This window comes from Falco biarmicus, chromosome 1, assembly GCF_023638135.1.
Source record: "Falco biarmicus isolate bFalBia1 chromosome 1, bFalBia1.pri, whole genome shotgun sequence".
NCBI lineage: Eukaryota > Metazoa > Chordata > Aves > Falconiformes > Falconidae > Falco > Falco biarmicus.
In genome coordinates this window covers 106,441,513-106,467,141 of record NC_079288.1, presented here as the reverse complement: position 1 = coordinate 106,467,141, position 25,629 = coordinate 106,441,513, and the positions used below count along the sequence as shown (strand labels likewise).

The 25,629-nt window shown below is 39.3% G+C and overlaps 1 protein-coding gene, 1 long non-coding RNA gene and 1 other non-coding gene across 3 annotated transcripts in view; 1 reads left to right on the top strand and 2 right to left on the bottom strand.

Annotated features, from left to right (window-relative positions):
* PRSS12 (serine protease 12) overlaps nt 1-19,912 on the top strand; it is a 45,567-nt gene extending 25,655 nt beyond the window's left edge. Inside the window, exons 9-13 of the mRNA XM_056357365.1 lie at nt 3,709-3,914; nt 4,581-4,659; nt 6,746-6,868; nt 14,864-15,144; nt 17,099-19,912. Of these exons, the coding sequence (XP_056213340.1) occupies nt 3,709-3,914; nt 4,581-4,659; nt 6,746-6,868; nt 14,864-15,144; nt 17,099-17,406 (997 nt within the window). The 3' untranslated portion in view covers nt 17,407-19,912. The remainder of the gene's footprint in view (nt 1-3,708; nt 3,915-4,580; nt 4,660-6,745; nt 6,869-14,863; nt 15,145-17,098) is intronic.
* Nucleotides 19,913-23,174: 3,262 nt separating this feature from the next.
* Nucleotides 23,175-25,386, bottom strand: LOC130157581 (uncharacterized). The gene is made up of 2 exons (XR_008824943.1): nt 25,268-25,386; nt 23,175-24,531 (listed from the first exon to the last, which is right to left on the bottom strand). It is a non-coding gene; the product is annotated as an uncharacterized LOC130157581 (long non-coding RNA).
* Nucleotides 24,701-24,831, bottom strand: LOC130143978 (small nucleolar RNA SNORA24). The gene has a single exon (XR_008819963.1). It is a non-coding gene; the product is annotated as a small nucleolar RNA SNORA24 (small nucleolar RNA).
* Nucleotides 25,387-25,629: the final 243 nt, after the last annotated feature.

The following is a 25,629-nucleotide window of genomic DNA, read 5'->3' as shown; positions in this document are numbered from 1 at the left end:
CTGATCACACAGCTGAACAGTGTCATTCAACTCCCTTTACAATGCTATGATAATTCTCAAGTCTTTCTCAAGGGAATTATATCCCTTGGGAAATTTTTTTTTCACACGTTTGTTATTACAAATGGGAGAAGACACTGCCTTGAAAGGAAAACTTATGTAAGCAAACGTTAAACACTGAGAAAATGGACTGTTTTCCCTGCATATATTATTCATATTGTTAATGCTTATCTGTACATTCATTTTATGAAATCCTGCTCTGGGACATTCTCATGCATTTGCTAGGGTTCATTCTGAGACTGAAGTAAGAAAATCCCTGAGTTGGCAACATCACTAAGTTCAGAGGTGTCATTAAGCCAGTTTGTCAAATCCATTATGAATGTTAGAAAAATGTAATATAAAAAAAAAACATTAGAAAGCAGTCCTACTAATTGGCTAAAACCAGTCATGAAAACATAAAAATAATTAATAGCACCCTAGTCAAAGTATATCTGTAGCAAGGTAAACACTAAGAGAATGCACACCTTTTCTGAAGTACTATGTGATTGGGTTTAACATACAGAAGTATTTTGCTAGAATGAGTAAAGAGCAAAGGTCAGTTTTAGAAGCTCTTGCATTATAGTGAATTAAGCGGCCCAGTAAAATTGGACCCTTTTCATTTAGGACAGGCTTATAAAAATGCACATGCATGCCACCCCCTATGAACAAATACACCCCTACTACAGGGAAAAAAAAAAGTTCTAGGGTAGTTGGCCATGTATATTAATCAACTGCATTTCCTGATTAACAGTCTTATGAACAATAGTAATGCTGCATCTAAAGAACTCTGCATGTTACCGTGTATGGCCTTGTGGCTGAGGAAAGCTAGGGGCTAAGACCTGAAGCTTCCCTTCTCTCTAGGGACAGACCTGAACAAGCAAAAAGGTTGATTCTCTGACAGTCACCTGTGCATAAACAGCTGGCCTGGAAAACACCAATTAAGGGGGACACACATTTGTTAAGGGCAGGCCAAAACCAATTGTAAGAGCACATTCCAGCATGTAACAAACATGTAAGACTTAACACTTCTACATTTAGAGCTCTCTCAAATGAAATAATTTTCTCTTTTAAGCTGCACTCCTTGCTCTAGATCATCATGATTTTTACATTTGTTTCCCGGTAGAAGTTCTATTTAAATAGTGGGGGGTGGGGTGTTAAGAGTGGGTATGGACACACCTTTCGTAGCAATTGTCAGCAAACTGAGATTACTGATGCATAGCAAGAAATAGATCGCTTTCATATAAGGTAGGAAAAGTCTCTGCAGTCCATTCCCTTGATTCAGTCCACATCAATGCAGGATTGCAATCCACGCACACCAAGTCCCCTCCTTCATCTTTGTGTCTCTACATCTCTTTCACCTAAAGTAGTTAGTTACACATGCGACCTCAGAGATGTCAGAGTATTCTTTGAGATTTATCTGGTAAGCCAGTGGAGGCAGTGCCCTTTTAAAGTAGCTGATAAGAGTCAGCAGAGACACATCTATAATAAACTGCAATAAATACTTCCTAGGGAAAGGCCAAAAATACTGTGGTGATTCACAACAAAGTACTTTTCAATATTCTAAGGAACTTTAGAGCAATACCATAAAGCAGAAACTTTGTTTTTTGACACAGAGATACCAAAATCAGGTAAGAATTTGGAACGAGCACCTGTAATGTCTCACTGTTTTGCAATAGCATACACGGACACATCAGCTGCCCACAGGTATCAGAGCATTGGACTTCTTGTAGTTACTTGTAGTCAGAGTATCATTCACAAATGAAAAATATTTGTAGCAAGAAGAGGCTTAGCGCTTCTGACTGACAAGTTAGATCATACTAAACTCATTAGGCAAAGATTGTCCTATACTGGTTCCAAAGTCAGTTAGGGCTTTGGATTATCCATGGTAAATACATGCTAGCCATGGAAATTAAAAATGTGTAGGACAATTGACCTTGTGGTATCATCTCTGTCGAAGTTTTATATGCTTCTCTTTCCGGGCTTTTTACAATTCATGCATTCTAACCAACATTCCCCACTTAGAAAAGCTGCCCACCTACCCTTCAATATGTAGTAAAAAAATTCAAAGAGGCAAGGCTTTCTATGTTCTAGTTTTAAAAAGGAGAAAGCTTGTATGTATTACTTTCACATTTCAATTAGATATGGGCAATTCTGGGCTGGGTTTTTTGAGTTCGGTCCAGCCACTTCTAGTATGATGAAGCTTTGAAAATGGTATGACAAATCAAAATTCCTCTCCAACAGAGAATCCCTAGCTAATGAAGGGACATAAACTATGCCATTCTCACCTTTCTTCCCCAACACTGCAGGTATTACAATAGGTATAAAAATGAAGTGTAAAGGGAGAGAAATACTTCCTTCCCTAATACCTTTTTATTGTCAAACTCTCTCTACTCCAGCATTCCATTTTACATGCAGTTACCCTTTTGTACACATAGAAGTACTGCCCTTTACAATATGTAACTATAACATATCCTTTAAAATAGAAACCTATGATATATTGCAACACTTTAGTTATCTAGAGTTCTGTATATTCTTATCACAATAAATTATCAGTTAATCGCTCTTAACTGATACGTAAACTTGTTCAGACACACCTAGGGGCAGCTGTGGCTTCCTGCCCCACTTCCCTGTATAGCTGGCTGGGTAGTCTCGCAATCATAATCCTTTCTGACTCTTTAACCGTATACAACAAAACATCTATTTATATATTAAGCAGCATTATCCAAAGTAATTAAAATTAATAATCTATCACAAAAGTTACCAAACGAGATGCTTACATGCACAATTAATGTTGGGTTTTTCATTGTGTTTGTTCATCCACCCCCTCACTCGGGAAAAAAGTAATTCAAAAGAGGTCATTCACACAGCTGACACTGTGGTCACTGCCAAAGCTGCATGGCACTATGTGCAAGCTATAAGGATCAGGGCTTCAAACCCTAGTAAAATGTCCTGAGCCTGACATCTAAATACTTGATACGTATCCTTATACAAGCATAGGATTATCATATTGACCTTCTTTGTAAAGTGCCTTGAGGCCTACGTATGAACATGCCACACCAGCACCAAGTGCTGTATTCCTCCCAGGAAAAGGTGGGTGCTGAGAGTGAACTAGGTTCAGTCTTCCTCCAATTACATTACAGTTTTATAACTCAGCTGTGGGGTGCACTTCTAAAATGACATGGTAATGAAATATGTTAATAACTATTAACAACTAATAGATCTGCAAATCATAGCTCCTACTACACTGCAAGTGTACTGTATTTAACTAGCCCATCTTTCTGAGGGAATCAGTCTGGAACAAATTATTTTTAGCATTCACAGATGCTGATTTTATATGAAGATGAAAGAGATTATAGAAAAGCAGCTTTCACATATTTTGTTTTATAGGTATTTGTAATGCCATTACAATGTGAAATACTTTGCACAGTGCCTTCTAACTGGAATATCTAAAAGCACTTTTTAAACATTAATGAATGGTAGCAATTGTGTTATACTTTCTTCTTTTTCTCTACACCAGAGTAACAGAGGCAATGGGAAGAAAAACTGTCATCAAGTGAATCAGTGACAGGGAATAAAACCTCAATGTCTTACACTACTCTGAAATATTTGATTTGAGTAAAATGTAGAATAATGCCTCCAAATGTTAATTAAAAAAATATGCTCTGTTTCCAGAGGTCCAGCCAGAGCAAGGACAATGGCATATTTTGGGGAGGGCAAAGGCCCAATCCACGTGGATAACGTGAAATGTACGGGGAATGAGAGATCCTTGGCAGACTGCATTAAGCAGGACATTGGGACACACAACTGCCGTCACAGCGAGGATGCGGGAGTGATCTGTGACCACCTAAGCAAGAAGGCCCCTGGGAACAGCAATAAAGGTGAAGCCCCAGTGTGAGTGGCAGACCAACAGGTTCTGATCAGGAACTGTCATGGTAGGAAGAGACGGACGTAAACAATCCCACTTTGCAGAGGAAACAAGTTATATCAAAAGAATTATAGAAACAAAAGTGCTGGGAAATGCTCTATGCTTACACTGTATGGTCTTATTGCTCTGCCACCTGCATAAAGAAATCATAAAGACTATTCAAATTATACAGGATATTTGTCTACCATAGTTTAAGTCAGCCACGTTTCTCAAGTTGTACAAAGGACGTGCAAATGCAAAAACCGAGACAGGTACTTTCAGCTTTTCAGGGTATAGGTTATCTTCAGTTGAGGACTGAGACCTACGTGGTATGCAAAGCTCTGGTTCCACTTACATGAAGTAAGGAAGAACCCTATAAAAAAAAAATACTACACTTGAGGAGCAGAGCACAAATGTGTAAATTGCTCTGTGATCAGAGAAATTCTTTTTAGCTGAGATCTTTTGACTAAGTCTGAGATGATTCAGTGTATTTTCCTCGAGCAAAATTTGATTGTTAAGAAGTACCAGGAAACAGAATAACTTCAGCCTTCGTGGTTTGTTTTTTTTAATTAACTCTCATTAAGATTGGCTACTTTTCATTTTGAGTTTAATGCTGTCTACATATCCCTTTCTGATTTAGATTCTCTTGCTTCTGTTTGTGGACTGCGGTTACTACATCGTCGACAAAAGCGAATAATTGGTGGGAAAAATTCTTTACGGTAAATAATTGGTAAAGACAAGTAATTTTGAATATAAAGTTTCTAAGGCATGTATTTGCCGTAAGCGGTTTGCCTATTTTACGATTTTATTGTAGGTTTGTTGTCTGTTGTTCTTTTGGCTTGTCATGAAGTAGAAGCAGAAATATACTCAAAGCAAATTTGGTAGGAAATTGAAAAATATTCATTGATAAATACTTTCAGCGTTCTTTGAAAATCTGTAGATGCTTATGGGTTCAGTCCTTGATTGGGTTAAACGTCTTAGTTTCAAAATCGCCATTTTACCTCTTTTCAAAGAATGTCCTGATATCAGGATGTGTGCTACATGAAGAGAGCTATGAATACAGTATAAGGTTTTAAATGCTACCTACACCAAAAAAAGGCCTGTGTACAATTCACTGCCAAAGACCTGATTTTCCTCCACAAAATATGCCTCAATGATGACACACAGTCTTAAAATCAGGTTTTTTGTTAACACTTTGTTCTTAGCTTTTAATGACATGTTTACATTTAGGTAATATAAACAGATTAACTGAGTACTACTACTACCACTAAATGCTATGATAGGAAGCACAGATTTTTTTTCATTAACGGTTGCGAGTAACCACAAAAAAAAGACATATTCACAGAATGTTACAAAAGGCATTGTAAATACATTTATAGTATCTTTACCTGTCGCTGTGCAACCTGTTTCAAAGTACATGCATAGCATCGATCAACCCCTTTCAAAAAAGACTGCCTAAGTGATGGAGTTTCAAAGAACAGTAACAAGAGGGAGCCCAGAAAAACATTTAAATGCAGTCAGACAGAGCAAAGTAGGATTACTCACCTCAGTAAAGACAAATGAGAATAATAAATAATGCACTGTACAGAAGATCAGGAATTATTGTCTCTGGGTATGTGTACGAAGGACACTTGAATGAAATGAAATGGTGACAAATAATGTATTGCACAATTATGCCAGAGCAAGAAACTTGATCTCATAATAAGCAAGCACAGAGAGATTAAACAAAAAGGTGAGGGAAATCCAAGACTGCACTTAGAAATGCTTCAAAATCAAGAAAAGGAACATATGAACAATATAAGAAAAGGGCTCATTGTCACAAGAAATCGTTAAGACAAAGAACTTAATGGAAGTTCAAAAAGGAACTGGATACTTACATACATACCAGGAAATCCAAATCTGTCTGAATTACCCCATTTTGGAAAGACATACTAAATCCCATCTTCCCAAACAACAAAAAAAGTCTAAATTGTTTTATGCTTTATGGGAAGTAAATTCCTCCACCTTACTTCAAAACATTTGGCACTGGCAACTCTGAGATAGGATGCTGGACTAGATGACCCTGGGCAGCTCTTGTACTCCAGCATACCTATTCAAGTTGATAGTAGTCAGGGAACACCTAACCCTGCCTGTTGCTTTTTCTTGAAAGTTGCTGTTGCTTACAGGTGCATCTCTCTCCCTCTCTCCGATTCCATTATTTTACTAATCTATTAAAATTGGTGAAAAATAATCCATCCTGTCTTCATAGGCCTGCAAATATGTATCCCAGAACTACTAGACAAAACAGATGATCACAAGCTGAAAAAAGGTGCTAATCTATTACTTGTCATTTCACCTCTTGGTTTGCCAGCTTCCCTTTTCAAACAGCTCAGAGCCAACAAAGATATTAACAGAGACAGGAAAGGATGCTGGGTTAAGCTTTTCAAGAAATTCCCGTCTTTCCCCTCTCCAGTTGACAGGAAATTTCTGGTTGTCGACTTGGACAGTACTTGGCAAGGAACCCATAGAATGTATTTTTGGCACAATGAATGCAATCTGAGATGGGAAAATTCAAGTAATTGACAGTGTAAAGAGGCGCTCAGAGTGCTGGATGCTCAAACAATCTGTAAAGTAATCCTGATCATTGTTAAATGGAATTCTGAATGCTGCAGGAATATAAAGGTATACTGAACTGTTAATAAATAGCATGGTTAGCAAGCTATGTCAGTCAAAGAAACTAAATAAGATTTACATTCAAGGTAACTGACAAGCTACCTTACTTTTCTGTTGTTGTACCCTGAATGCGATGTCTTATGTCCTCTGCAGGGGTGGCTGGCCGTGGCAGGTTGCACTCCGACTGAAATCTTCTCATGGTGATGGAAGACTCTTGTGTGGTGCTACTCTCATCAGCAGCTGCTGGGTCCTCACTGCTGCACACTGCTTCAAAAGGTAGGTCTCTCTGCAACAGTGAAGTGTATTTTCAAACTATTTTGTTGTTCTGGGTATAGACAAAAACACTCCTGTGGAAGCCCACTGAAAACTGTTCCAAAGAGCTGGCCTTTGGTTTAAAAAAATCCTGCCAACCAACCTCACTTGTCTACAAAACAAACAAACAAAATACATTGAAATTACTCTGCCTGTCACGAGATTTATATTCACAATTTCAGCATTTCCATGAAAAAAATGAGACAATATTTCTGACATTTTAACACAGCTTTCTGTTCCAACAGAACGGCAGCTTGTGGCTTTCAGGTTATAGTGAAGACAACTGAGCAAACATCAAACACAGGTGTTACTGAAATCTCTGAATGAAGAACTTAACACCAATGTGTTGTAGATAATCAGACACTTCTTTATTAACGGCTGGGTGCATGAGTGAGTCCTCTCACGATCAATGCACACCAAGTTTCAAAATCATACACCATATATAGAACTTATTCATGTGTATTCATTAAGTATTCATGCATAATCATAACATTTCCCCAAAATCATTAACATACTCTCCTCCCATATCTGATTCTGCACAGTAAAGGTTAGAAAAGTCTAGAAATGGGTCTGGGGTATGATTTGGGTAGGCGGTATATGAGTCTGTGGTCGCAATCTCTCCCTGCCAGAATTACCTTTTACTGAAGTTCACGGTTTCTTGGCAGGTAACTACAAGCTGTTCCAGTCGACTCCCCCAGTTCCCATTAATTCTATATTCTGACATTTCAATACACTTTCTACATACAGAAGACTAGTCAAATACAAAGAAATCCTCTCCTCAGTCTACCTGTAAATACTGTATCCAATTATCTTCAGTCGTCTTGAATCTTAAGTCTATTATCTAAGTTCTAATCATTCCTACTAGGTGATTCTGACCTATTCTTTTGGCCTTGCTACAGGGCTGTACAGAGGATTTCATAGCAGCTTTTGCTGTGCAACAAGTTTCATTAAAATATATTTCTTATTCCAAATGATTTTATAAAATCAAATAAAGTCATTTAATTCTAACTTATTAGCAGATCTGTAACACAGGGACTGTAATATTTCAGATTATTTTTGGTAATGATAGACACTGGCAGTGATAGATATTTTTACTGTAACACTGCAGTGACTAGGTGAACTAGTCCCCTCAGACCCATTATAGGGTAAAGCACTACTAGGTATTTTGCTGAGTCTAATAGGAAACGAAATCTGTACACTGGATGCTAGTGAGATGGAGCAGTTTTGCTTACTCTTCACACACAGGCTGGAGCAACTGCCTTACTCTGTTATCTCACAGTACATAAAGAATTGTCTTTTGCAGCCATCTAAACAAAGGTCCCATCCCCTTTAACAAAGAAATAATCGTCTAAGCGGTTACACTGGTATAATACTCTGACACTGCCATCTAATCAAACTATGCCAAATTCAGCTCTTTTCCATATGTTTAGCAAGGGATTTGCAACTTACACTCCCTTGTAAATCACATTTGATCTAATTGGTCTAACTTTTGCAATTCTCAGTATTAAGCTATGATCTGTTTTTTTAAAATGTCTTTTCCCATTTTTGCAGAAACAGGTATTCTGTTACTGGTAATTCTCCTATTCAGTTTTTATGATATCCCCTCTTCAGTAATTTTGACATTAGGAATTCATTCCTGATGAAGTTACTGTAGTATAAAAGCATCAACTTGCACAGTAAGGAAGCTGGAATATTTTAACACACTTTCAACAGCAATTATTTCATCAGAATCCTTCCAAAACGTTGCATTATAGGCTGGAATAAAAGCACAGAAGAACATCATTGCAGTTTTGAAGATATTTGCTGGAATTTGCTCAAGTGGTCTGAGCCATTCCTTTTGCACACTAGTGACTAAAAAAGAAAAGTCAGATACACTTTTACTCAAATGGAGAGTGTTTCTTCTGCTTGGCGCTAGATTCACATATTTTTCATCTTCATGTTTCATGAAAATCATAAAGGACTTTTCCTGATAATAATTCAAGCTGAAATGGTCCAACTCTATGAAATTTCTGCCTACTTCAGCTGATGTTCCAGTTGTTTCTGTGGAATTATGAAAGCACTTCAGTTGCTATCATCAAAATGTATAGACGATGGCTTCCTATTCCCCTGGTTATCAACTCTCTAGTGATTACTAGGATGCAACTTAAGCTCTTGAGAAAGCCTTTGATTAAAGGCTTGAAAACAAGGCAGTCCTTCTGGTGGTAATTCCAGACTGGGCAGCCACTCAAGGGTCTGTTACAGGTGATCCTGAAACCGTTACATGTGGTCTCAAGGACCTAAGCATTGTTTTGCCCCAGATGCTGCATTTAAAAGTGTGCAACCTAGATCTAAGCATGCAACTCCAACAGCCTGTGGGTGCACTACCGTTTACTGTAAAAAAAGGCGGCACCTTTAGCTCCAAGCTGACTTTGGACAGACTGGGCTGAACTTCCTAATGATCTCAGAGTGATTTTAAGGGGCTAGGTTTCCAAGAGCTATCTATAGATCAAAAGCCTTCTCCACATATTTTCCACAGACAGACAGGAGAAAGGCCAGTATACCATTTCTCACATCCTGGAAACTGGAACGCTACTTAAGTAACAAAAGTGATAAAAATTAAATAGAAATTTATGCATGAGGATTATAATTATTCACCAGTAGTATAACAGCATTACTGGCTTCTGTAATTTCATAGACACATAATTTAAGATAAGAAATTGTTTTAAGCACTCCCAGACCCCTCCTCTGCCTCCACTCTTCAAATATGCTCTGTGTGGTGGCTATCTGCCATTTCACAGGTGATTTTTAGGTGAAGAAGACTGGGCACTCCTGAGCTAGACTGCCATTTTTAGGTACTGATGCTCTATTACAGTATTTTCACATTTGGCAAATATCAGCTACTACAAGGGGAAAACATAATTGTCTACAGATGAAAAGAATCAGTTTAAGAAAGCCTTATGTGTGCAAATATGCACAGACATATTGTAAATCTCTGCAAAGATTGCTCATTACTAGAAGCCTTGTAGCTATTAACGTTTCATACATTTGCATGCAAAACAGCACTTCTCATTCCATTAAATGTTTACAACCAGTAATTCTATTTAAGATAAGGTTTCATGAATCTCCCTTCTTCATTATTCTGCTACAAATGACCATCATCCCTAAGACAGAAAACCAGTAGGAACCTATTAAAGGGAACTGTAGGAACCTATTAAAGGGAACTGTTCCTTTTGTCAAAGTCAAGGATGTAACATTAAACAGAAGCAGCAAGATTTCTGACATACGGCTGACAGAAAAGCATTTGTCACCACCAGTCATAAGCACCCTTCATTCATACTTAGGCTTACAAATCAAAATAAACAATTAAAATTAAAGTCCCTTTGATTATTAAATCAGTTTAGGAAGGAAGGGTGTTGATTTCTCATCAAAATTACAAACACCTAACACATTTCTGACTCTGTAGTGTTCTGACTTCCCTGAGGTTTAAAAAAAAAAAAAATGAAGAAGCCACACAACCCCTTCCCCCCTTCACATTGCATTAAAGATAATTGTCAGTATATGGTAAGTCCTGTAACTGATGTGGTAGAGAAGGCCTATACACTAAAACACAGAGGCAAGGCACTCATTACGTTAAAAAAAAAAAAAAAAAAAAAGAAAGATTGATACCATGTAAAATTACCTTTCTCTACTTGAAAGCCAGATTTCCATTGCACCACTGATAATACACATCTGCAAACTACTATGATTGTGTTTGTTTATAGATACAAAGCCTATATGTCAATGTAAACAATGGTTAACTTAGATGAGCAAATATTTATTGAAGGTAAAAAAGCCTTCATAAGTCAAGAACTATCAGCATAGCACTAATACATGGTTTGCTGCACAGAGCCAAAAGTGTATCTATAAATTATGAAAGAGTATTTTCAGTGACCTTTTGGAAATGTTTTTGGCAGATTATGTCAGGCAAATATATTAATGATAATGACCTAGTACATTTGTATTCCAATATGACACTCAGACGTGTACTAAAAATTGTTAAAATACTGCTTTCAAACATTCAAAGATTGTATTTAGCAATATATTCTAAGGTACAGAAGCCTATTTATGATAGCTCTTAAAGGCAATAAGATCAACAGTTATAAACAATCGCTGTTGCAAAAATTTAATTAAACTATTTAGTACTGCTTATCAGGCAAACAAAATACCATAATTTTACTTAACTTATTGGGCTCAGTTGCTTTATCATTTAGATTCTAAGTGGAATGTCATCATGCAGTTACAAAATTTGAGGAGAAAAATATATCCAAGATGTCAGGAACAAAAAGAACTGTTCAAAAACCCACTGAGGGTTTTGCGTGTAAGTTAGAGTAATTCAAATGAAAATAATAAAGACATTTTACTGCAGTAGTAACTAAAGTACTTTGTGCATCAGCTTCCTTTTCTAATTAACTCTGAGGAAAACATCCTACAAAGCTGGCTAATGCATCAGCCAGTATTGTTTATAATCTCAGCCTGGGCAAGACATTGGAGAAGTAGCCAGTTGGCTGTATAACCCACCCCAGTGTTCCTACACTCTTTATGTTCTGAGCATTGTATCTGTCCTGTAAATAGATTTTGTAAAAGTGAAAGACTGTTTGATACTGCACACCCTGACCACTCAGCTACCTGCCTCTACACTGACCTTGTCCACTTTGGAGAGGGGTGCAGAGTGGCACTGTCAGCATGTAAAAAATTCTATAGCTGGGCATTTTATTCCCCGTTTAATGAGTTTCACATAGGACCAATGCATTGGTTAGCTTACACAATAAAATGAGCTAATAGGGTCTGTCAGTTTGGTTTTCATAGTGTATTCCAGCTGCTTTATATACCATGGTAGCATGCTTCTGTCAATCAACATTATGGGTACTTCCATGAAAAAGATGGCTGAAGTGATCAATACACTTGCCCTTGATTTGGTAGTTTTTCTTGCTGCAACCAATTCAGAAATCTTTAAGCTGTAGTTCTAGGAAACATGCTACCTATGAGGTTATATAGCCTCCATGTGAAGAGACAAATTGCCATTTAATATATATAAATACTGAAGAGCAGATGCAACTTTCTGCAGCACACAAGATTAAACTAAGGAATCATATTAAGGAATCACATTAATTTCCCTACTAATATTTTCCATAACTAGAGGAATAAAAAATACTTTGCGCTCTAATTTGTGTATTTATGTAAAACCATGTTTCTAACTTTGAATGCTATTGGTTTTGCCAAAGCATTACTGGAAATTTTTACACATGGGCCAGGAAAATTTGCTCCCAAGTCTATCTGTATGTAAACATGCTAAATCAAACTCTGAATAAGAATTTCTAAAAATTCACAGAAGCAACTGTGAGCAAATATATAAAACATATTCAGCACAAACTGGTACTGAAATGTACCAAGCATTTCAGTGTAAAGATGCACAACTTATTCATTAAACGGCACTTCCAAAGAAATACTACTAGAAGAAAGCTCTGTTATGTAACGCCTCTACTATATAGTATTTTAATGTACTGAAGACACATGTAAGAGCCTTATTCCTTGCTGAATTAAGGAAAGCTAAAGAGATAGCAGAAGAAAAAACGAAAAAGAAACTCACCTGAGGTCACAGATTGGATCACAGCACTGCTGTAAAAAACACCACCGTTTTTTAGCCAGTGCCAGATTATACTTCTGCTGGCTCCCACATCATAGCTCAGAGTAAAACCAATAGCAGTTTAGACTGATAATAGTATAATAAGTGTCTTGGCAAAGTATGGTAGGATTAGCCTCTTCTGGTGTAAAATATGTGGCAACAACGACCAAGGAGGGGATTCATCAGTGTTACAGCAGAAATTCTTGGTAGGCAGCAGATGGCAAGGATTTGATAGACAGGGATCTTGATATACAGGGATGCAGAATTTAGGATTTCACAGATATCATACTTCAGATGGGCAAATACAGATGGATGGATATAACTCCATAAACTAGTTAAGACCTAATAGCCTTTCTTAACTCTGAAGAATCCCCCTTAAAGGTGACAAAAATAAAAGCAATGTATCAGATGCCAGCCTTACTTCCATGGAATTTTGCCATTTATTTTATCAGGAAAAGAACCAACTGTGAAGTCTTACTGAGCTTTTCAAACTGGCAAAAACACGTAAGATGATCTAGAAATGGGAACGTGAGATCTTGCACAAGAGAGAGATTCAAGTACTAGTTGTTTAAAAAAGCTTACAAAGAAACATCTCTTATTCTAGAAACTTTAGGGGACTGGAAGCAGAACACCTGGAGAGCCAGGATTCACACCTCTGCCTTTTCTCATGTTCTTTTCCTATTCATGCTTTCATTTCTTAATAGAAAATTCCTAATGAAAATAGATTCAGTGATAAATCATAAAATACTAGCACGTTTGTGGTCAAAACAGAAAGGTTAGTGATGTGACACAAACAAACAGTTTTTTTCCTCAAATATTCCTCAAATATCCTCAAATATTTTCCTCAAATATCAGATAAACATACTGATCCACAAATTAAGCTATTTTTTTCAAGGAGGAAGTAAACAAACTACTTGGTAGAATAGACATTTTTTTTCTCAGTTCTCCCTCTAAGACTAAAATCAGTATGAATACTTTTATAAACACCTCTATAAACTTTGAAAAGTCTGCATCAGTTGCACGTCTTCACTTCCAGTTGCTATAGAATTTTGACTTCCAACCACAAGGAAAATACAGTATCCAGAGAGTGCTTCACAGAGGCTACTATGGAGGAGGACCTAGAAGTAGTTTTGTGGTAGACAAGTTACTTTATTTTTCTTATACAGAAGGTCATCTTCAGATGAACAAATGTTTGGTCATGGCCTGCAACACTTTCTCCTTACAAGCCTAGAAGTGAAATTTTGCTCATAGAAGACCTGAAAGACGCATGTAGAATTTGACAAAGAAAGCTTTGCAGGCAACCAGGAATGCAACCCACAATTAGGACAAATATTCAGTGGCACAGCTATATATTGTTTAGAAGAAACCTCTGATGTTCCTGCTTTGTCTGCTGCTCCTCAAGCAAGCTTCAGTAAACTATGGAGATTAGCACATTGCTGGAGGGTATAAAAAGAACAAGCGCAGGTTAGAAGGTGATGGAGCACTGTAGGGTATTTTCTGCACACATATTACAAATTTCCTGTTGAAGGCTATGAGAAAGGGAGAAGTCAAAGGAAAAATATTTGGGTTAGCTTAGCCAGATTTTAAAATAAATAAATGTACCCAACAGTACTCCTTTGTTTGCATTTTCCTGAGAAGGCGTGTGTGTCCTGTAATCCAAAAATCTCCAAAGGCATACTTGTTATTTCAGCCACAGTAATAATCTCTAAGGTATTTACCATTTAGTTCATCATATGAAAGAAACTGGGGTCATATTAGATGCAAAACAAGTCTAAGAGTTACAGGCCTTCTGTCACTTTGACAATAGGTGCTTCTGATGCACATACGCTTTGTTTTCCTTATTGTAACTTCAGTTAACATAACAGGCTTTTATCAAGTTACCTAAGCCTCTAGAATTTCTCAAGCAAACCTACAAAGCAAGCGTGAACACTGTTTTCATTTCAGTAATTACTTGGAGCATCACAATGATGTTAGTATTCAGGTTTTCATTATCCTTACTGGCAGTTTGATTTGCCCTTACTAAATGCACATCGTTTGCATCTTTGAAATAAGTGCCAGTCACGACCATAAGAAACCTTGCTTGTGATAATATATAAAAAAGAACATAGCCCAACCTGAAACTTCAGTAAAAGTGTTTTGTTATTCTTTAAGATATACTTGTATATCAATCTAAACATCTGAGAAAGCATGTTTGCTCTTTCAGAAGACTTTTGGTATCATTATTTATATGAGAAATAAAGACCCTCATCAAATCTGTTTGCATGCTTAGGCTCTGACTTTGCATGAGCCAGCCCTATTTGTTTTCACCTCCACCTTAGGTATGGCAACAACACTCGAAACTATGCTGTGCGAGTTGGAGACTATCACACACTGGTACCTGAAGAGTACGAGGAAGAAATTGGAGTCCAACAGATTGTGATGCATAAAGAGTACAGGCCTGACAGCAGCGACTACGACATTGCGTTGGTGAGGCTACAGGGGCCAGAGGAACAGTGTGCCAGGTTCAGTACCCACGTCTTACCTGCCTGTTTGCCATTAAGGAGAGAGAGACCACAGAAAACTGCTCCTAACTGTTATATCACTGGATGGGGTGACACAGGTAAAAATGTTTTAATGATTTCCATATACTGCTCTCATTACCTGAGGCTGCTTATTAAAAAAGAAAAATAAAAATTCTCAAATACTTAAAATGATAAAATGCTCAAAACAGAAAAAAATTACTCTTTTTTATATAGGGGAATATTTTCTCTCTCGATCCTTAACCAGGAACGACATCATTTTGTTTATCAAATTTAGCTTCTCTTTGAAAAGTGGTGATTAACCATGTCACCCTATATCACAGAACCAGTCAGTAAAATGGCCTCATTAAGACTGACAAGCATGAATGAAAAGCTTATTTGTTGCCGGGCACACTCGCAGGGTACCACCTCCTGCCTCAGAACATAACAGCTTGTGTATTGAAGGGTTTTAAGGTAAGCACAATGAATATTTTACAGAAACGTTACTTAAATTACACCACTTCACCAGAAAAATGGATGGAAAATATAACAGAATTTCAAATAACATTTTTTGTCTCGTTACCACTGATATTTTCAATCAGCAGTTAGATTTAAACAAGAGAAGATCTTGCCAAAAATTACAAGAGCCACAATGCAATCTGCGATCCAGGCTGCTGGAACAAACCAGTTTTTAGATCAGGACAAGATTCCTCCTCTTCAAAGGTCTTTGTCCTTTAAATGTTTTACAAATTAATAACCATGTTTTACTTTCATGTTTTTCTGGTACTGAATATAGCACAAGACAGCAGTCACACTCAAGCCTTTGTTCCACTGACTCATTCAAACTGGCAAGGAGACAAGGCAGCAAGGCCAAATATCACTTCTTCCTCTTTACATGCATTAATCTGTGTGCACAGATGTCTGGATGACTGTAATACAATAAAGGAGATAGACTTGTAGGGTGTTTTTTTTCTCCTAAAAACAACTGCCAATTCATTGCCTACCTCTGACTAGTTTTTTTACACAATTCACAGGAAGTTCTGCAATACTGTTAACTTAGGACATCTATTTAAGGATTCATTAACTGCTGCAATAATTAGCTTTAATTACAGTAAGAAATGCCATCATCACCATACCTCAGTTGAAAGTTCACACTTACTATATCAATCATAACTACTTTAGAAGTATTTTGAGTTTACTTAAAAAAACCCACACAACACTGGCTTTAATTTCCCATGTTTCCAACTGAAAAAGTGGTACAAGCTATTAAAAAAAAGCCAAACAATTTAAATCTTGACATTTTACAAGCAGAACACAGCTTATACAATGCAGGATTCACTGCAGGTGAAGAAAACCAAAGGACAGGTCCTGGTCCCCACAAAATGAAGATTCCTTTTGGTCAGGAGTCCCGCTATTACTCTGGTACACAGAATTACCAAGACTGTAAAAGATTCAAATCATACTGCTGATCTCTACCAGAGTACACCTGGGTTCAGCTACCTTAGCTCCTCAGCTGAGGTGACAAACAAACTGGTGTGTACTTCCAGGGTGTGTGATGGTTGGCTGGATGCTTTGTTTGGAAGCTGACAGAACGCAGCACATGTCAGCCTGAGCTAGACTAGTTCTGAACTGGTGACCTAGCAGTGAAGTATTTCCACAGCTTTACTCTCCACTGCTCAAGACTCCCCAAAACTGCTTCCCCATGTAAGTATTAAGGCATATATTCTTGTAGAAGACACAAACTGTCTGGAACGTAACAAACTCCAGCCTTGGAAAGATCCAGTGATCACAAGGAATACAGCTACAACTTAAAATTTAAACTTCCTAAATTTTTTTTGTAAGAAGCACCTATATTCCATATTTACAATACCTAGGTAGTATTTTAGTATTATATTTAATGCACAGCAGGTTTTTTCAGTATTTAGTCTTCTTTTCAGTAATTTTATGTAATGACAAAACAGTCTGAAGGACTGACAGTAAAAACTGAAACATGAATGTGATTTAATCCAAAGACCAATCATCATAACAAAAGAATAATTTGGGTCCTCTTTTCAGGAAGGGCTTACTCAAGAACATTACAACAGGCTGCCATCCCCTTACTTCCCAAGAGGGTATGTGAAGAGCGTTACAAAAGAAGATTCACAGGAAGAATGCTCTGTGCTGGGAACATCCAGGAACAGAAACGTGTTGATAGCTGTCAAGGAGACAGTGGTGGACCACTGATGTGTGAACGTCCAGGGGAAAGCTGGGTTGTGTATGGTGTGACCTCTTGGGGCTACGGCTGTGGAGTTAAAGATTCTCCAGGTGTCTACACAAAAGTATCATCTTTTGTACCCTGGATAAAAAGTGTGACCAAACTATGAATGTCTGTAATGAAAAGCAAACTTGGTTAAGCAAGTTTGAGGCGGGTCAACTTGAACAGCACAGACAGTGCACAGCTGGGGCCCACAGCGGGTGGAAACACGACGCATTTTCCTGATTCATGTGTTTTTCTTTTAGTTAAATCCAAGCTGTACACACACAACCTTTCCAGTTAGGGATTACAATCCAAACAAAATCCCTCATTGTTACAGAAGTTCTCAATATTGCATGAACCAGTTACCATGTATCTAAGGTAACGGGAAAAGCAACACCAGTTTGGAGTGACATTGGAGCAGGACAGATAGAGAGTCACTATGAGATTCATGCCCACAGGAAGACTGTAGTAGCTCCAAGCCATTTGGGCTCCCAGCTTTGCTAGAATTAATTACATATCCCAAAATTAATCTTCTGTCTAGTTTATTTAATCAGTTCTTAACTGTTTTCCTATTATTCCCATGATTTTATACTCGGCCCTCTTACTCGGACTCAGGTTTCATTAGCTAATGAGACCATTAACAGGTTGAATCTTGGTAAGTAATTCTGAGTATGTATTAAATGTTAGAAGGAAAAGAACAGTCAATAATCAGATCCCCAGCTATTCTGATAAACATTTTCACAGCTTAGTGTCCAAGAAGTACATTCCCAAGTAAAACAGGTAGTATGCTGGTAGTTTCCCTGCAAACATCCTGCACAGCTGCAACAGCTCGATCAAAAACAAATGACCTGTTATTTTCTTTCCTCTAGCTAAATATAACTTGTTATCTTTCTGAAATTCTTAATTTTTAGTACACAAAGCGTTTTGGAGACAATTTACTTTTCCTGTTTACCACTAGCAGTCAGTGCAGTATCAGACTAACAAACAAACATCCCAACCCTCTCATTGCTGGTTTTGGACGGGCTTTACTCAAGTAACACAGAACCTCTGTCAATCCTACAAGAGAAAATTCTAAGTATATACAATACAAATACTGGAGATGTTGAGCCAAACCTGTCTGAGAAGGTCTATAAAGTCTTAAACTACGATTTTATACAGGATAATAGTTAGAAAATTCTCTCCTGCTTAGTTACAACACTGGTTCAGACTGATCTTACAAGAAAGGACACTTTTCAGTGACTTCTACTGACACACCTTAATTCCATTTAATTTCTTTTACAAATCCCATTTCCCATGCTATGAAAACCTTAATGGTTTATTATAAAAATGCACTGATAAGAAGTTACTCTTGATGTACAAGACAAATATAAAGCAATTTAGTACCCTTTTAGGAAGGGCTGGCCCATTAAACTGGCCACACAGAACACAAGAAGTAATCACCATCTTAGTGCAGCACTAGAGGGGTACTGGTCTTGACAGTATCTGTGACCGACTACAGTCAGGAAAGAGACAGGAGAGTTCAGTGCTACCTCTAGGATCCCTGTCGAAGGCCATTCTGACCATCTGCAAGTGCACTCTACGTCTTACATTAACAAACCTGCTTCTTAAAAAGATGAAACGAAAGCTCTGTGGGCCATGAAACACTCCAGTGTGACAAGTGTGGCAGATGTGTGTCAGTCACCATATAGTGATTGTGCAAACTGTGACTACCAGTGACCATTCTGTTTCCCATCTCCAGACACTGGCTATGGGTGTTGTGTGGTCTTTTGTGAACAAAGTGGGATGCTTGTATTCATGTTGTTAGCAGGCAGTCATTAATTTCTCTCATCTGTCTCTCTCTGGTGGTGTACCAAATATCCAAGACAACTCAATTTGCACACAAAAGTGGCAACAATATTGCAAAAGCCCATGTGATTGAAGACTGGGTCCTTAATTTCTCTCCAACCTCAAACTTGGTTCTCAAGGGTCATGACTAGTTTAAATATCTTGTTGGAACTGGTGCTAAACTAGTACATGAGGTGCTTTAATATATTTTAGTTTTATGTAATTCCACACTATTTGAAATAGTGGGAGGTATTTTATTTAAAAAACATGTCAACAATCATAGTATTGTGACCACCTACAGTTATGAAATACTCCGCTAGTGAACTTCAAAACCATTTACATTTTTACTTATACATAGCCCTTTTAATTAAATGGGAAACAAATCTGTCAAAATGTATTTACTTGCACCATCAAAGCTTTGCTATACAAGACCTGTTAAGTTTTGAGATTTGAGGTGAAGTAGGCTATATAGTGCAATACATGCGTTGTGTACAAGGGAAATAAATTTTCTTTTAGTTGCACCACAGAAGTACGATACCTGGGGAGGGGCAAGGGGGGGGAATCAAGTCTGCATACTAAGTGTAGTAAACATTTAGATTTAGTACAGTAGTTCATTAGTTTTGCTCTTTTAATAGGATGCTTACTAGATTTTAAAATGTTGCACTACTGTTTTCATGCAGGAAGCATGCCTTTTCAGTTTCTAACATAAAATGAAATTGTCCTTATGTTATGCCATCATAATTTTTGTTCAATGAGCCTGATAATGTAAGCGTATATAATAAAAACTGCCACACTGACTACAACTTTCATACATCAATCCCGTGGATGATGTACAAGCAAATGCTGCAGGAACATCACCTGGGTAAACCTCATGTGAGCTTTAAGTGAAAAAGGGTGCTCTTGAAATTATTTTCCCCAAAGCATGTAAGCTTTGAGCCATTTTCTTAAGAGATGGAAGTTTGTTCTCTAGGATGGAACTCCTAGTGCTTTGTGTGCTTTAACTTAAGACCAGTTAGGTTGTCAAGTAAGTTTATCCTACACTCTTAAAACTGCTGAGGAATTATTTTGACCCTTGCTGCTTTCCCCTTTGTTCAACATTTTAACACATACAAGGCTGGATAAAAACCTGCTCTTCAGCCTATGCTATGGGCTGTTTTTTTTGGGTTTTTTTGTTGGTTGGTTTTTTTGTTTTTGTTTTTTTTTTGTATTAAGTAGGTTGGCCACAGTGTTCATGGTGGCATAAAAGAAAACACTTGGCACTTCTATTACCAGATTAGATGACCATGCATAATCTACCCAGGTTTCCCAACATTGTGAAGATTTATAGTTAGATGCAGTCCCCATGAACTTCTCAACTTTTTGCACGTTCCAGAGAATACAGACAAATAAAGAACAGAAGCATTACTGTAACTGACACACAAAACCTATTTAACATGCATTTATCCCAACCCCAAAAGGGGCACTTACCTGTAAGCCACAGCTAAACCAAGATCCCATTTTATGATTATATGCAAAAAATCTGTAACCTCAGCTGTCTTATTTCCAGAAAAATTCACAGCACTTTAATAGTTTACATTCAACAAAAGTTAGTCCTGAATCAATGTTCTCCATAATCCTCAGCGTCAACACAACTATTTCATGTTTGCAAGTGCTAGAATATTTATACTCAAGATTTTAAATGCCATTATGATTTCAGAGTGGAAATTGCAGAATGTAACACACAAGAAGGCTAAAACAATTAGGCTCAAGTAGCAGATCCCAGTAGAAGAAATCACCCAAAATCCAAGATTTGTGGTATCAGGAAAAAAAAATTGGTTTTCATCTCTGCTCCAAGCTGCTTGGGTAACAGCAAATACAGCTAACTGAATAGTAAAGCCCAGACCTACCTCATACGTATCAGATACCTGCTTACATGCAGCAGCTCCTATTCCATTTATTTAGTACAGAACACAGAAATGAACCATGTAACTTGCTGCAAATGCAACACAAAACAATCACAATCAGGGAAAAGAAAATTTAACTTTGGAAAGAAGTATTCACCTTTGCAGCAATGTATAGAAATAAAAAACCAAACTGGTTTAAGGGAATGTTGGAGAGCTATGAGAAAACAGGTTTTTGGGAATTGGGAAATCAATTTTTTAAATTTAATGAAGTAATGAAGAACAAGCCACATGGAAATTAAAAAGCCAGGTCTTGTAAGAATACCTGCATTGTACTCAATAAGGGAGAGCAGATTTCACTGCCCTCTGTGCATGTGACTGGATGCTCATCAAAAGCTGAGGAAAGGCTATGTAACCTTACCCACTAAGCACTCAAAAATAGTAAGAGATACCTACAGCAAACATTGTAGTTCATACTTCTGTATTTGACCATAATCTTGAAAATTAGTTTCTCCTATTCTCGATTCAAACCCACTGTTTCATCTTTGCACGTTCCAAATATTTGATGGAGAGCTCAAAACTGAATGTTCATAAATCTAACCTGCAGGCCACATCAGGCCACAAGGTCAATTTATTCAGTGGAAATACCAGTGACCTCATCACTTGGTTCACGTGATGGACTAGGACAGCTACACGGCCCTCCTCCAAGACACAGAATTAGGGTAACTCACCAGATGCCATCAGTGCAATCCCATAGGACAGCTAAAAGCCAGTACCAGGAAGTGTAAACTTTTAAGTATTGTTTCAGTGACCATAGAAGAAAAAACGCTTCTCTCCACACCATCGTATTCTTGAGTTTTGTACTCTGCATTAGTGTTGTTCTAATGCATACCAGATTCCTAAAGAAACTGACCCCTAACCCTACGCTTGCTTGTTCCTATGTTTGCTAGTACCCAGTTTTCTTCATTGGGCCAATGCCAGTCATGCAAAAACTGATCTAAAAAACTAAGGAATCCACTTAGCATCAGGCTTGCCAGAACAGCAACTAGCGCTGCATGCAGCACTTTCCTGCCCACACCGTGTTCCTGGGAAAGCAGCGCCCTCCTGGCCACTGCCTGCCTTGCATTTTCTTGTGCAAGATAAGCAAATAACTGTCCTTGTAGGACAGGTGTGTTAACTTATTTTCTAAAAGCACTAAGGTTACTACAGAAGTCCGCTCTTCTCAGAGAGAAGTAAATTCACAGTACGTGCTCACGACCGTTGGCTACCAGGCTTGGCAGCCACAAACTTGGAATCCTAAGCAGTAAAGATGTCATATGATAGGGTTGTATGCAGAGCTGTTGAAAAAGGAAACAGTAATCACACACCACCAATTAAACAGGTGTAGTACCAATTATCAGAATACACATACAGCTGTGCTTTCGCAGTGGCAGTAGTAAAAACCCAAACTGTTTCCTATGACAGCTCCTTAATCTCCCTACTAGTCTATTCCAAAGCGTGACTAACATGTCTGTTGGAAGTAATTTCCTCAGGTCTAATCCATGTTGTAATTAAAAGTCCACAATTCCACCCCCATCCATTTCAAATATAAATCCCTCCCCCCACCCCACCCCACTCAAGTTGCCAAGTCCTTCACACTAACTGCACTGCCTCCTCATCTCAGTTGTACCTTCACAGATTTTGTTTCCCTGCCCTTTCGGACCCCTCCTTAACTTTCCAGTTCGCAACTGTTTGCAAGGGATTTCCTTATTAACTGGAAGATATTCTGCAAGAGATTGTGCCAGCACAGCTGCTATTAGCCAAGACAGTAAATGTACTTGTAAGCAAGCCATTGTCTTACCTTGTCTCATTCTGCAATGACTCACAATCTACCAGAGCTCCATATATTTTCTTGAATATGGATTAAACAGAAGATCCCTCAGCAACTGAAGCGGCACCTATATTCAAAGTCACTGTTTCTCCCCTGCAGCAGCAACGTCTGATTAAAATGTGACTTTGAAATGGCTCACAGATAACACATCAGCCAGTCACTGCTCTGCCCTGAAACCGCACCACAAACTTAAGGCCTGGTTACCAGAAGCTGTATCCCCACAACAGGCAGATTTGGCATACGGCAGTAACTCCAACAAACACGTGCAGGTCAAGTCTTGATTATCAGTAGTCTTGTGTAAGGAAGAAGCAACACTTGCAATGAAAGTTGATGTCTCTTTATTGACTTATTTATACACTTGAATGCTTTACATTGACATACATACTGAAACGACAACTGTAATTTCACATTTATTTTCTGTACTTCAAAAACTTACCTTCAGCTTATGCAGTACACATACACTCCTTCGAACAGCCTTTCTAACACACCTGAACAGCAGCAGAGCCAGCACTGAAGGCACACGTGTCATCACATTTAGTAATACTGCAGAGTATGGTCAGCCACATGATAGCAACACAGCCACTGAACTACCAAGAGCATTACTGCAATTATTTAAAACTGTGAAATCCCAAAGACAGGAGGTGCAGAAGATCCCTGAAAGCAGCACAAAGACCTAGTCATCCTAACAGTATCTGCATAGAAGCAGGCAAGGCCAGTTTTAGGCACAGTAAGCTATGTTCCAGCCTGTCTTCGTAAAGATGAGAGATAAACTACAGAACATCTCAATCAGGCTCCAAGTCTGAACTTTAATAAGCTCATTTCTCTTAAGTCTAAAAGCGGAATTAAGATCTAGCCCAAAATTAGCTTTAATCACCTCTGCTTTATAACCAGAAATATGACTTCTCCCAAAAGGCACTGATCCCAGAAGATTGGACAGATCCACCCTACACTAGGTAAAAATTTAAAAGTTCTAGTCACAGCTACTCCTAGAATTCACATGTGGAATTTAGCCCCATCTTCTTCTCTGTCATCACAACTCAAGAGTGTTTTTCCCCTGTAAAAACAAGTTTGAGGCAGTTTAATATCGCTACCAGAAACACATACAAGACAGCAAACATCACTGAACAGTATGATGCTCTCCTACGAGTTGTAAACTGCTCTGAAACAAACCTGTTAGTATCAACTTGACATCTCCCTCTGCTCCTACAGTTGCAGATCGCTCTTAGTACTCACTTAATAAAATAAGAAACATGCTTATTGAAAAAGGCATTCCCCTTACACAGACAGCCCCAAGAAATCTGTGGATTCCAATACCTCTAGTCTGGCAGGCAAGAGTCCTGGCAATGTGTGTTTTATCATAATCCACTATTCCTAACGTTTCTAATACACCTACACCCAAGCCCAGTTCTTCCTAGTCACAGTAACTTATGCACTTTATTTTCTATCAGGAAAACACATACACAGACGAGCCTTAAAAACAAAACACCAAGCCTATACCTTGATTTCAACAGACAAGTCTCAGTAGTTCAGTCGCTAAACATTTATTATCAAATTGGTATTATTCCCGCCCCAAACCCCATCTGTAAAGAGTTATTTACGTAAGAGATACCCAGTCACGTACTTTTTTTGGGAGGATCTTCAACGGCAATCCGCACTTTCCGCTCCTGCGCTCCTAAGGCTGGGGGGAAAGGGGAAAAAGAAAAAAAGAAAAAAAGAACGCGTTTAATAAGTGGGCTCTAACCACTTATTGAGGGGGAAAAAGGGACAAAAAAGAAAACCAATCCAACAAAAAACGCAAGAGGGAAGAGATGGCCAAGCCCACGGCGCCCCACAGCGCCGCAGACTCGGGCTGTTACTTGCCACAGTCAACGACTAATACTCACAAGAGAGTAAAAGTTTTGCCAATTAGCAAGAATCTGCTCTTCCATGCCTAGGAAGGGAGACAGCCACAGGCGGCAGCCCCCATGGAGTCATGGCTCACCCCTCCCCTCTCCTCCGCGCCACGTGGCGGCCGCCATTTTCTCCCCCCCACCCCGGCCTCAGCTCGGCCGCCGCCGCCGCCTCCTCCCGGCTCCCTGCTCTCCCACACACACCCCCCCGCCCCGCCACGGGTCCCACCTGCTGCTCGCTCTGTTCCTGTCCTCAGCAGTCCTCTGCCACGGCCGCCCCGCAGGGGCCCAGCCGCGGCTACGGCAACGAGCGCGCCGGACCCTTTACCTCAGGGGTCCTCAAACTACGGCCCGCGAGCCGAATACGGCCCCCCCGGGTCCTCAATCCGGCCCCCGGTATTTACAGAACCTCCCCCACCTCCCCCGGGGGCTGCGGGGGGGGAACCAAGCAGCCGCAGATGGCTGCCTGCCACTTCATCCGCGCACCGGCCCCCTGGTTAAAAAGTTTGAGGACCCCTGCTTTACCTCACGGCTGCGCCCGCCGACGACCGCCCCGCGCGCTCACCAACGGCGCGCAGAAGCCCCGTGCCGCCACCGCGCGCTGCAGCGGGAACCCAGCGCTGCGGGGGGCCGGGCGGGGCCCCACCCACGGTGGGGCGGGGCGGGGCGGGGCGGGGCGGGGGTGGCGCTGCGCTGCGCTGCGTAGCGCGGGGGGGCTCCCGCTGCAGAGGGCTCCCGCAGCAGAGAGGGGGCGCCCGCTGCACAGGGCGCTGGGGTCGCTCGTTTCGCTGCCTGCTCCACTGCGAAGTTAGCCAGCGGCACCCCCGGGAGGAAACGCATGGCAGGGGTCCAGGGAAACGAGGCTGCCGTTATCCCCCGACCCACAG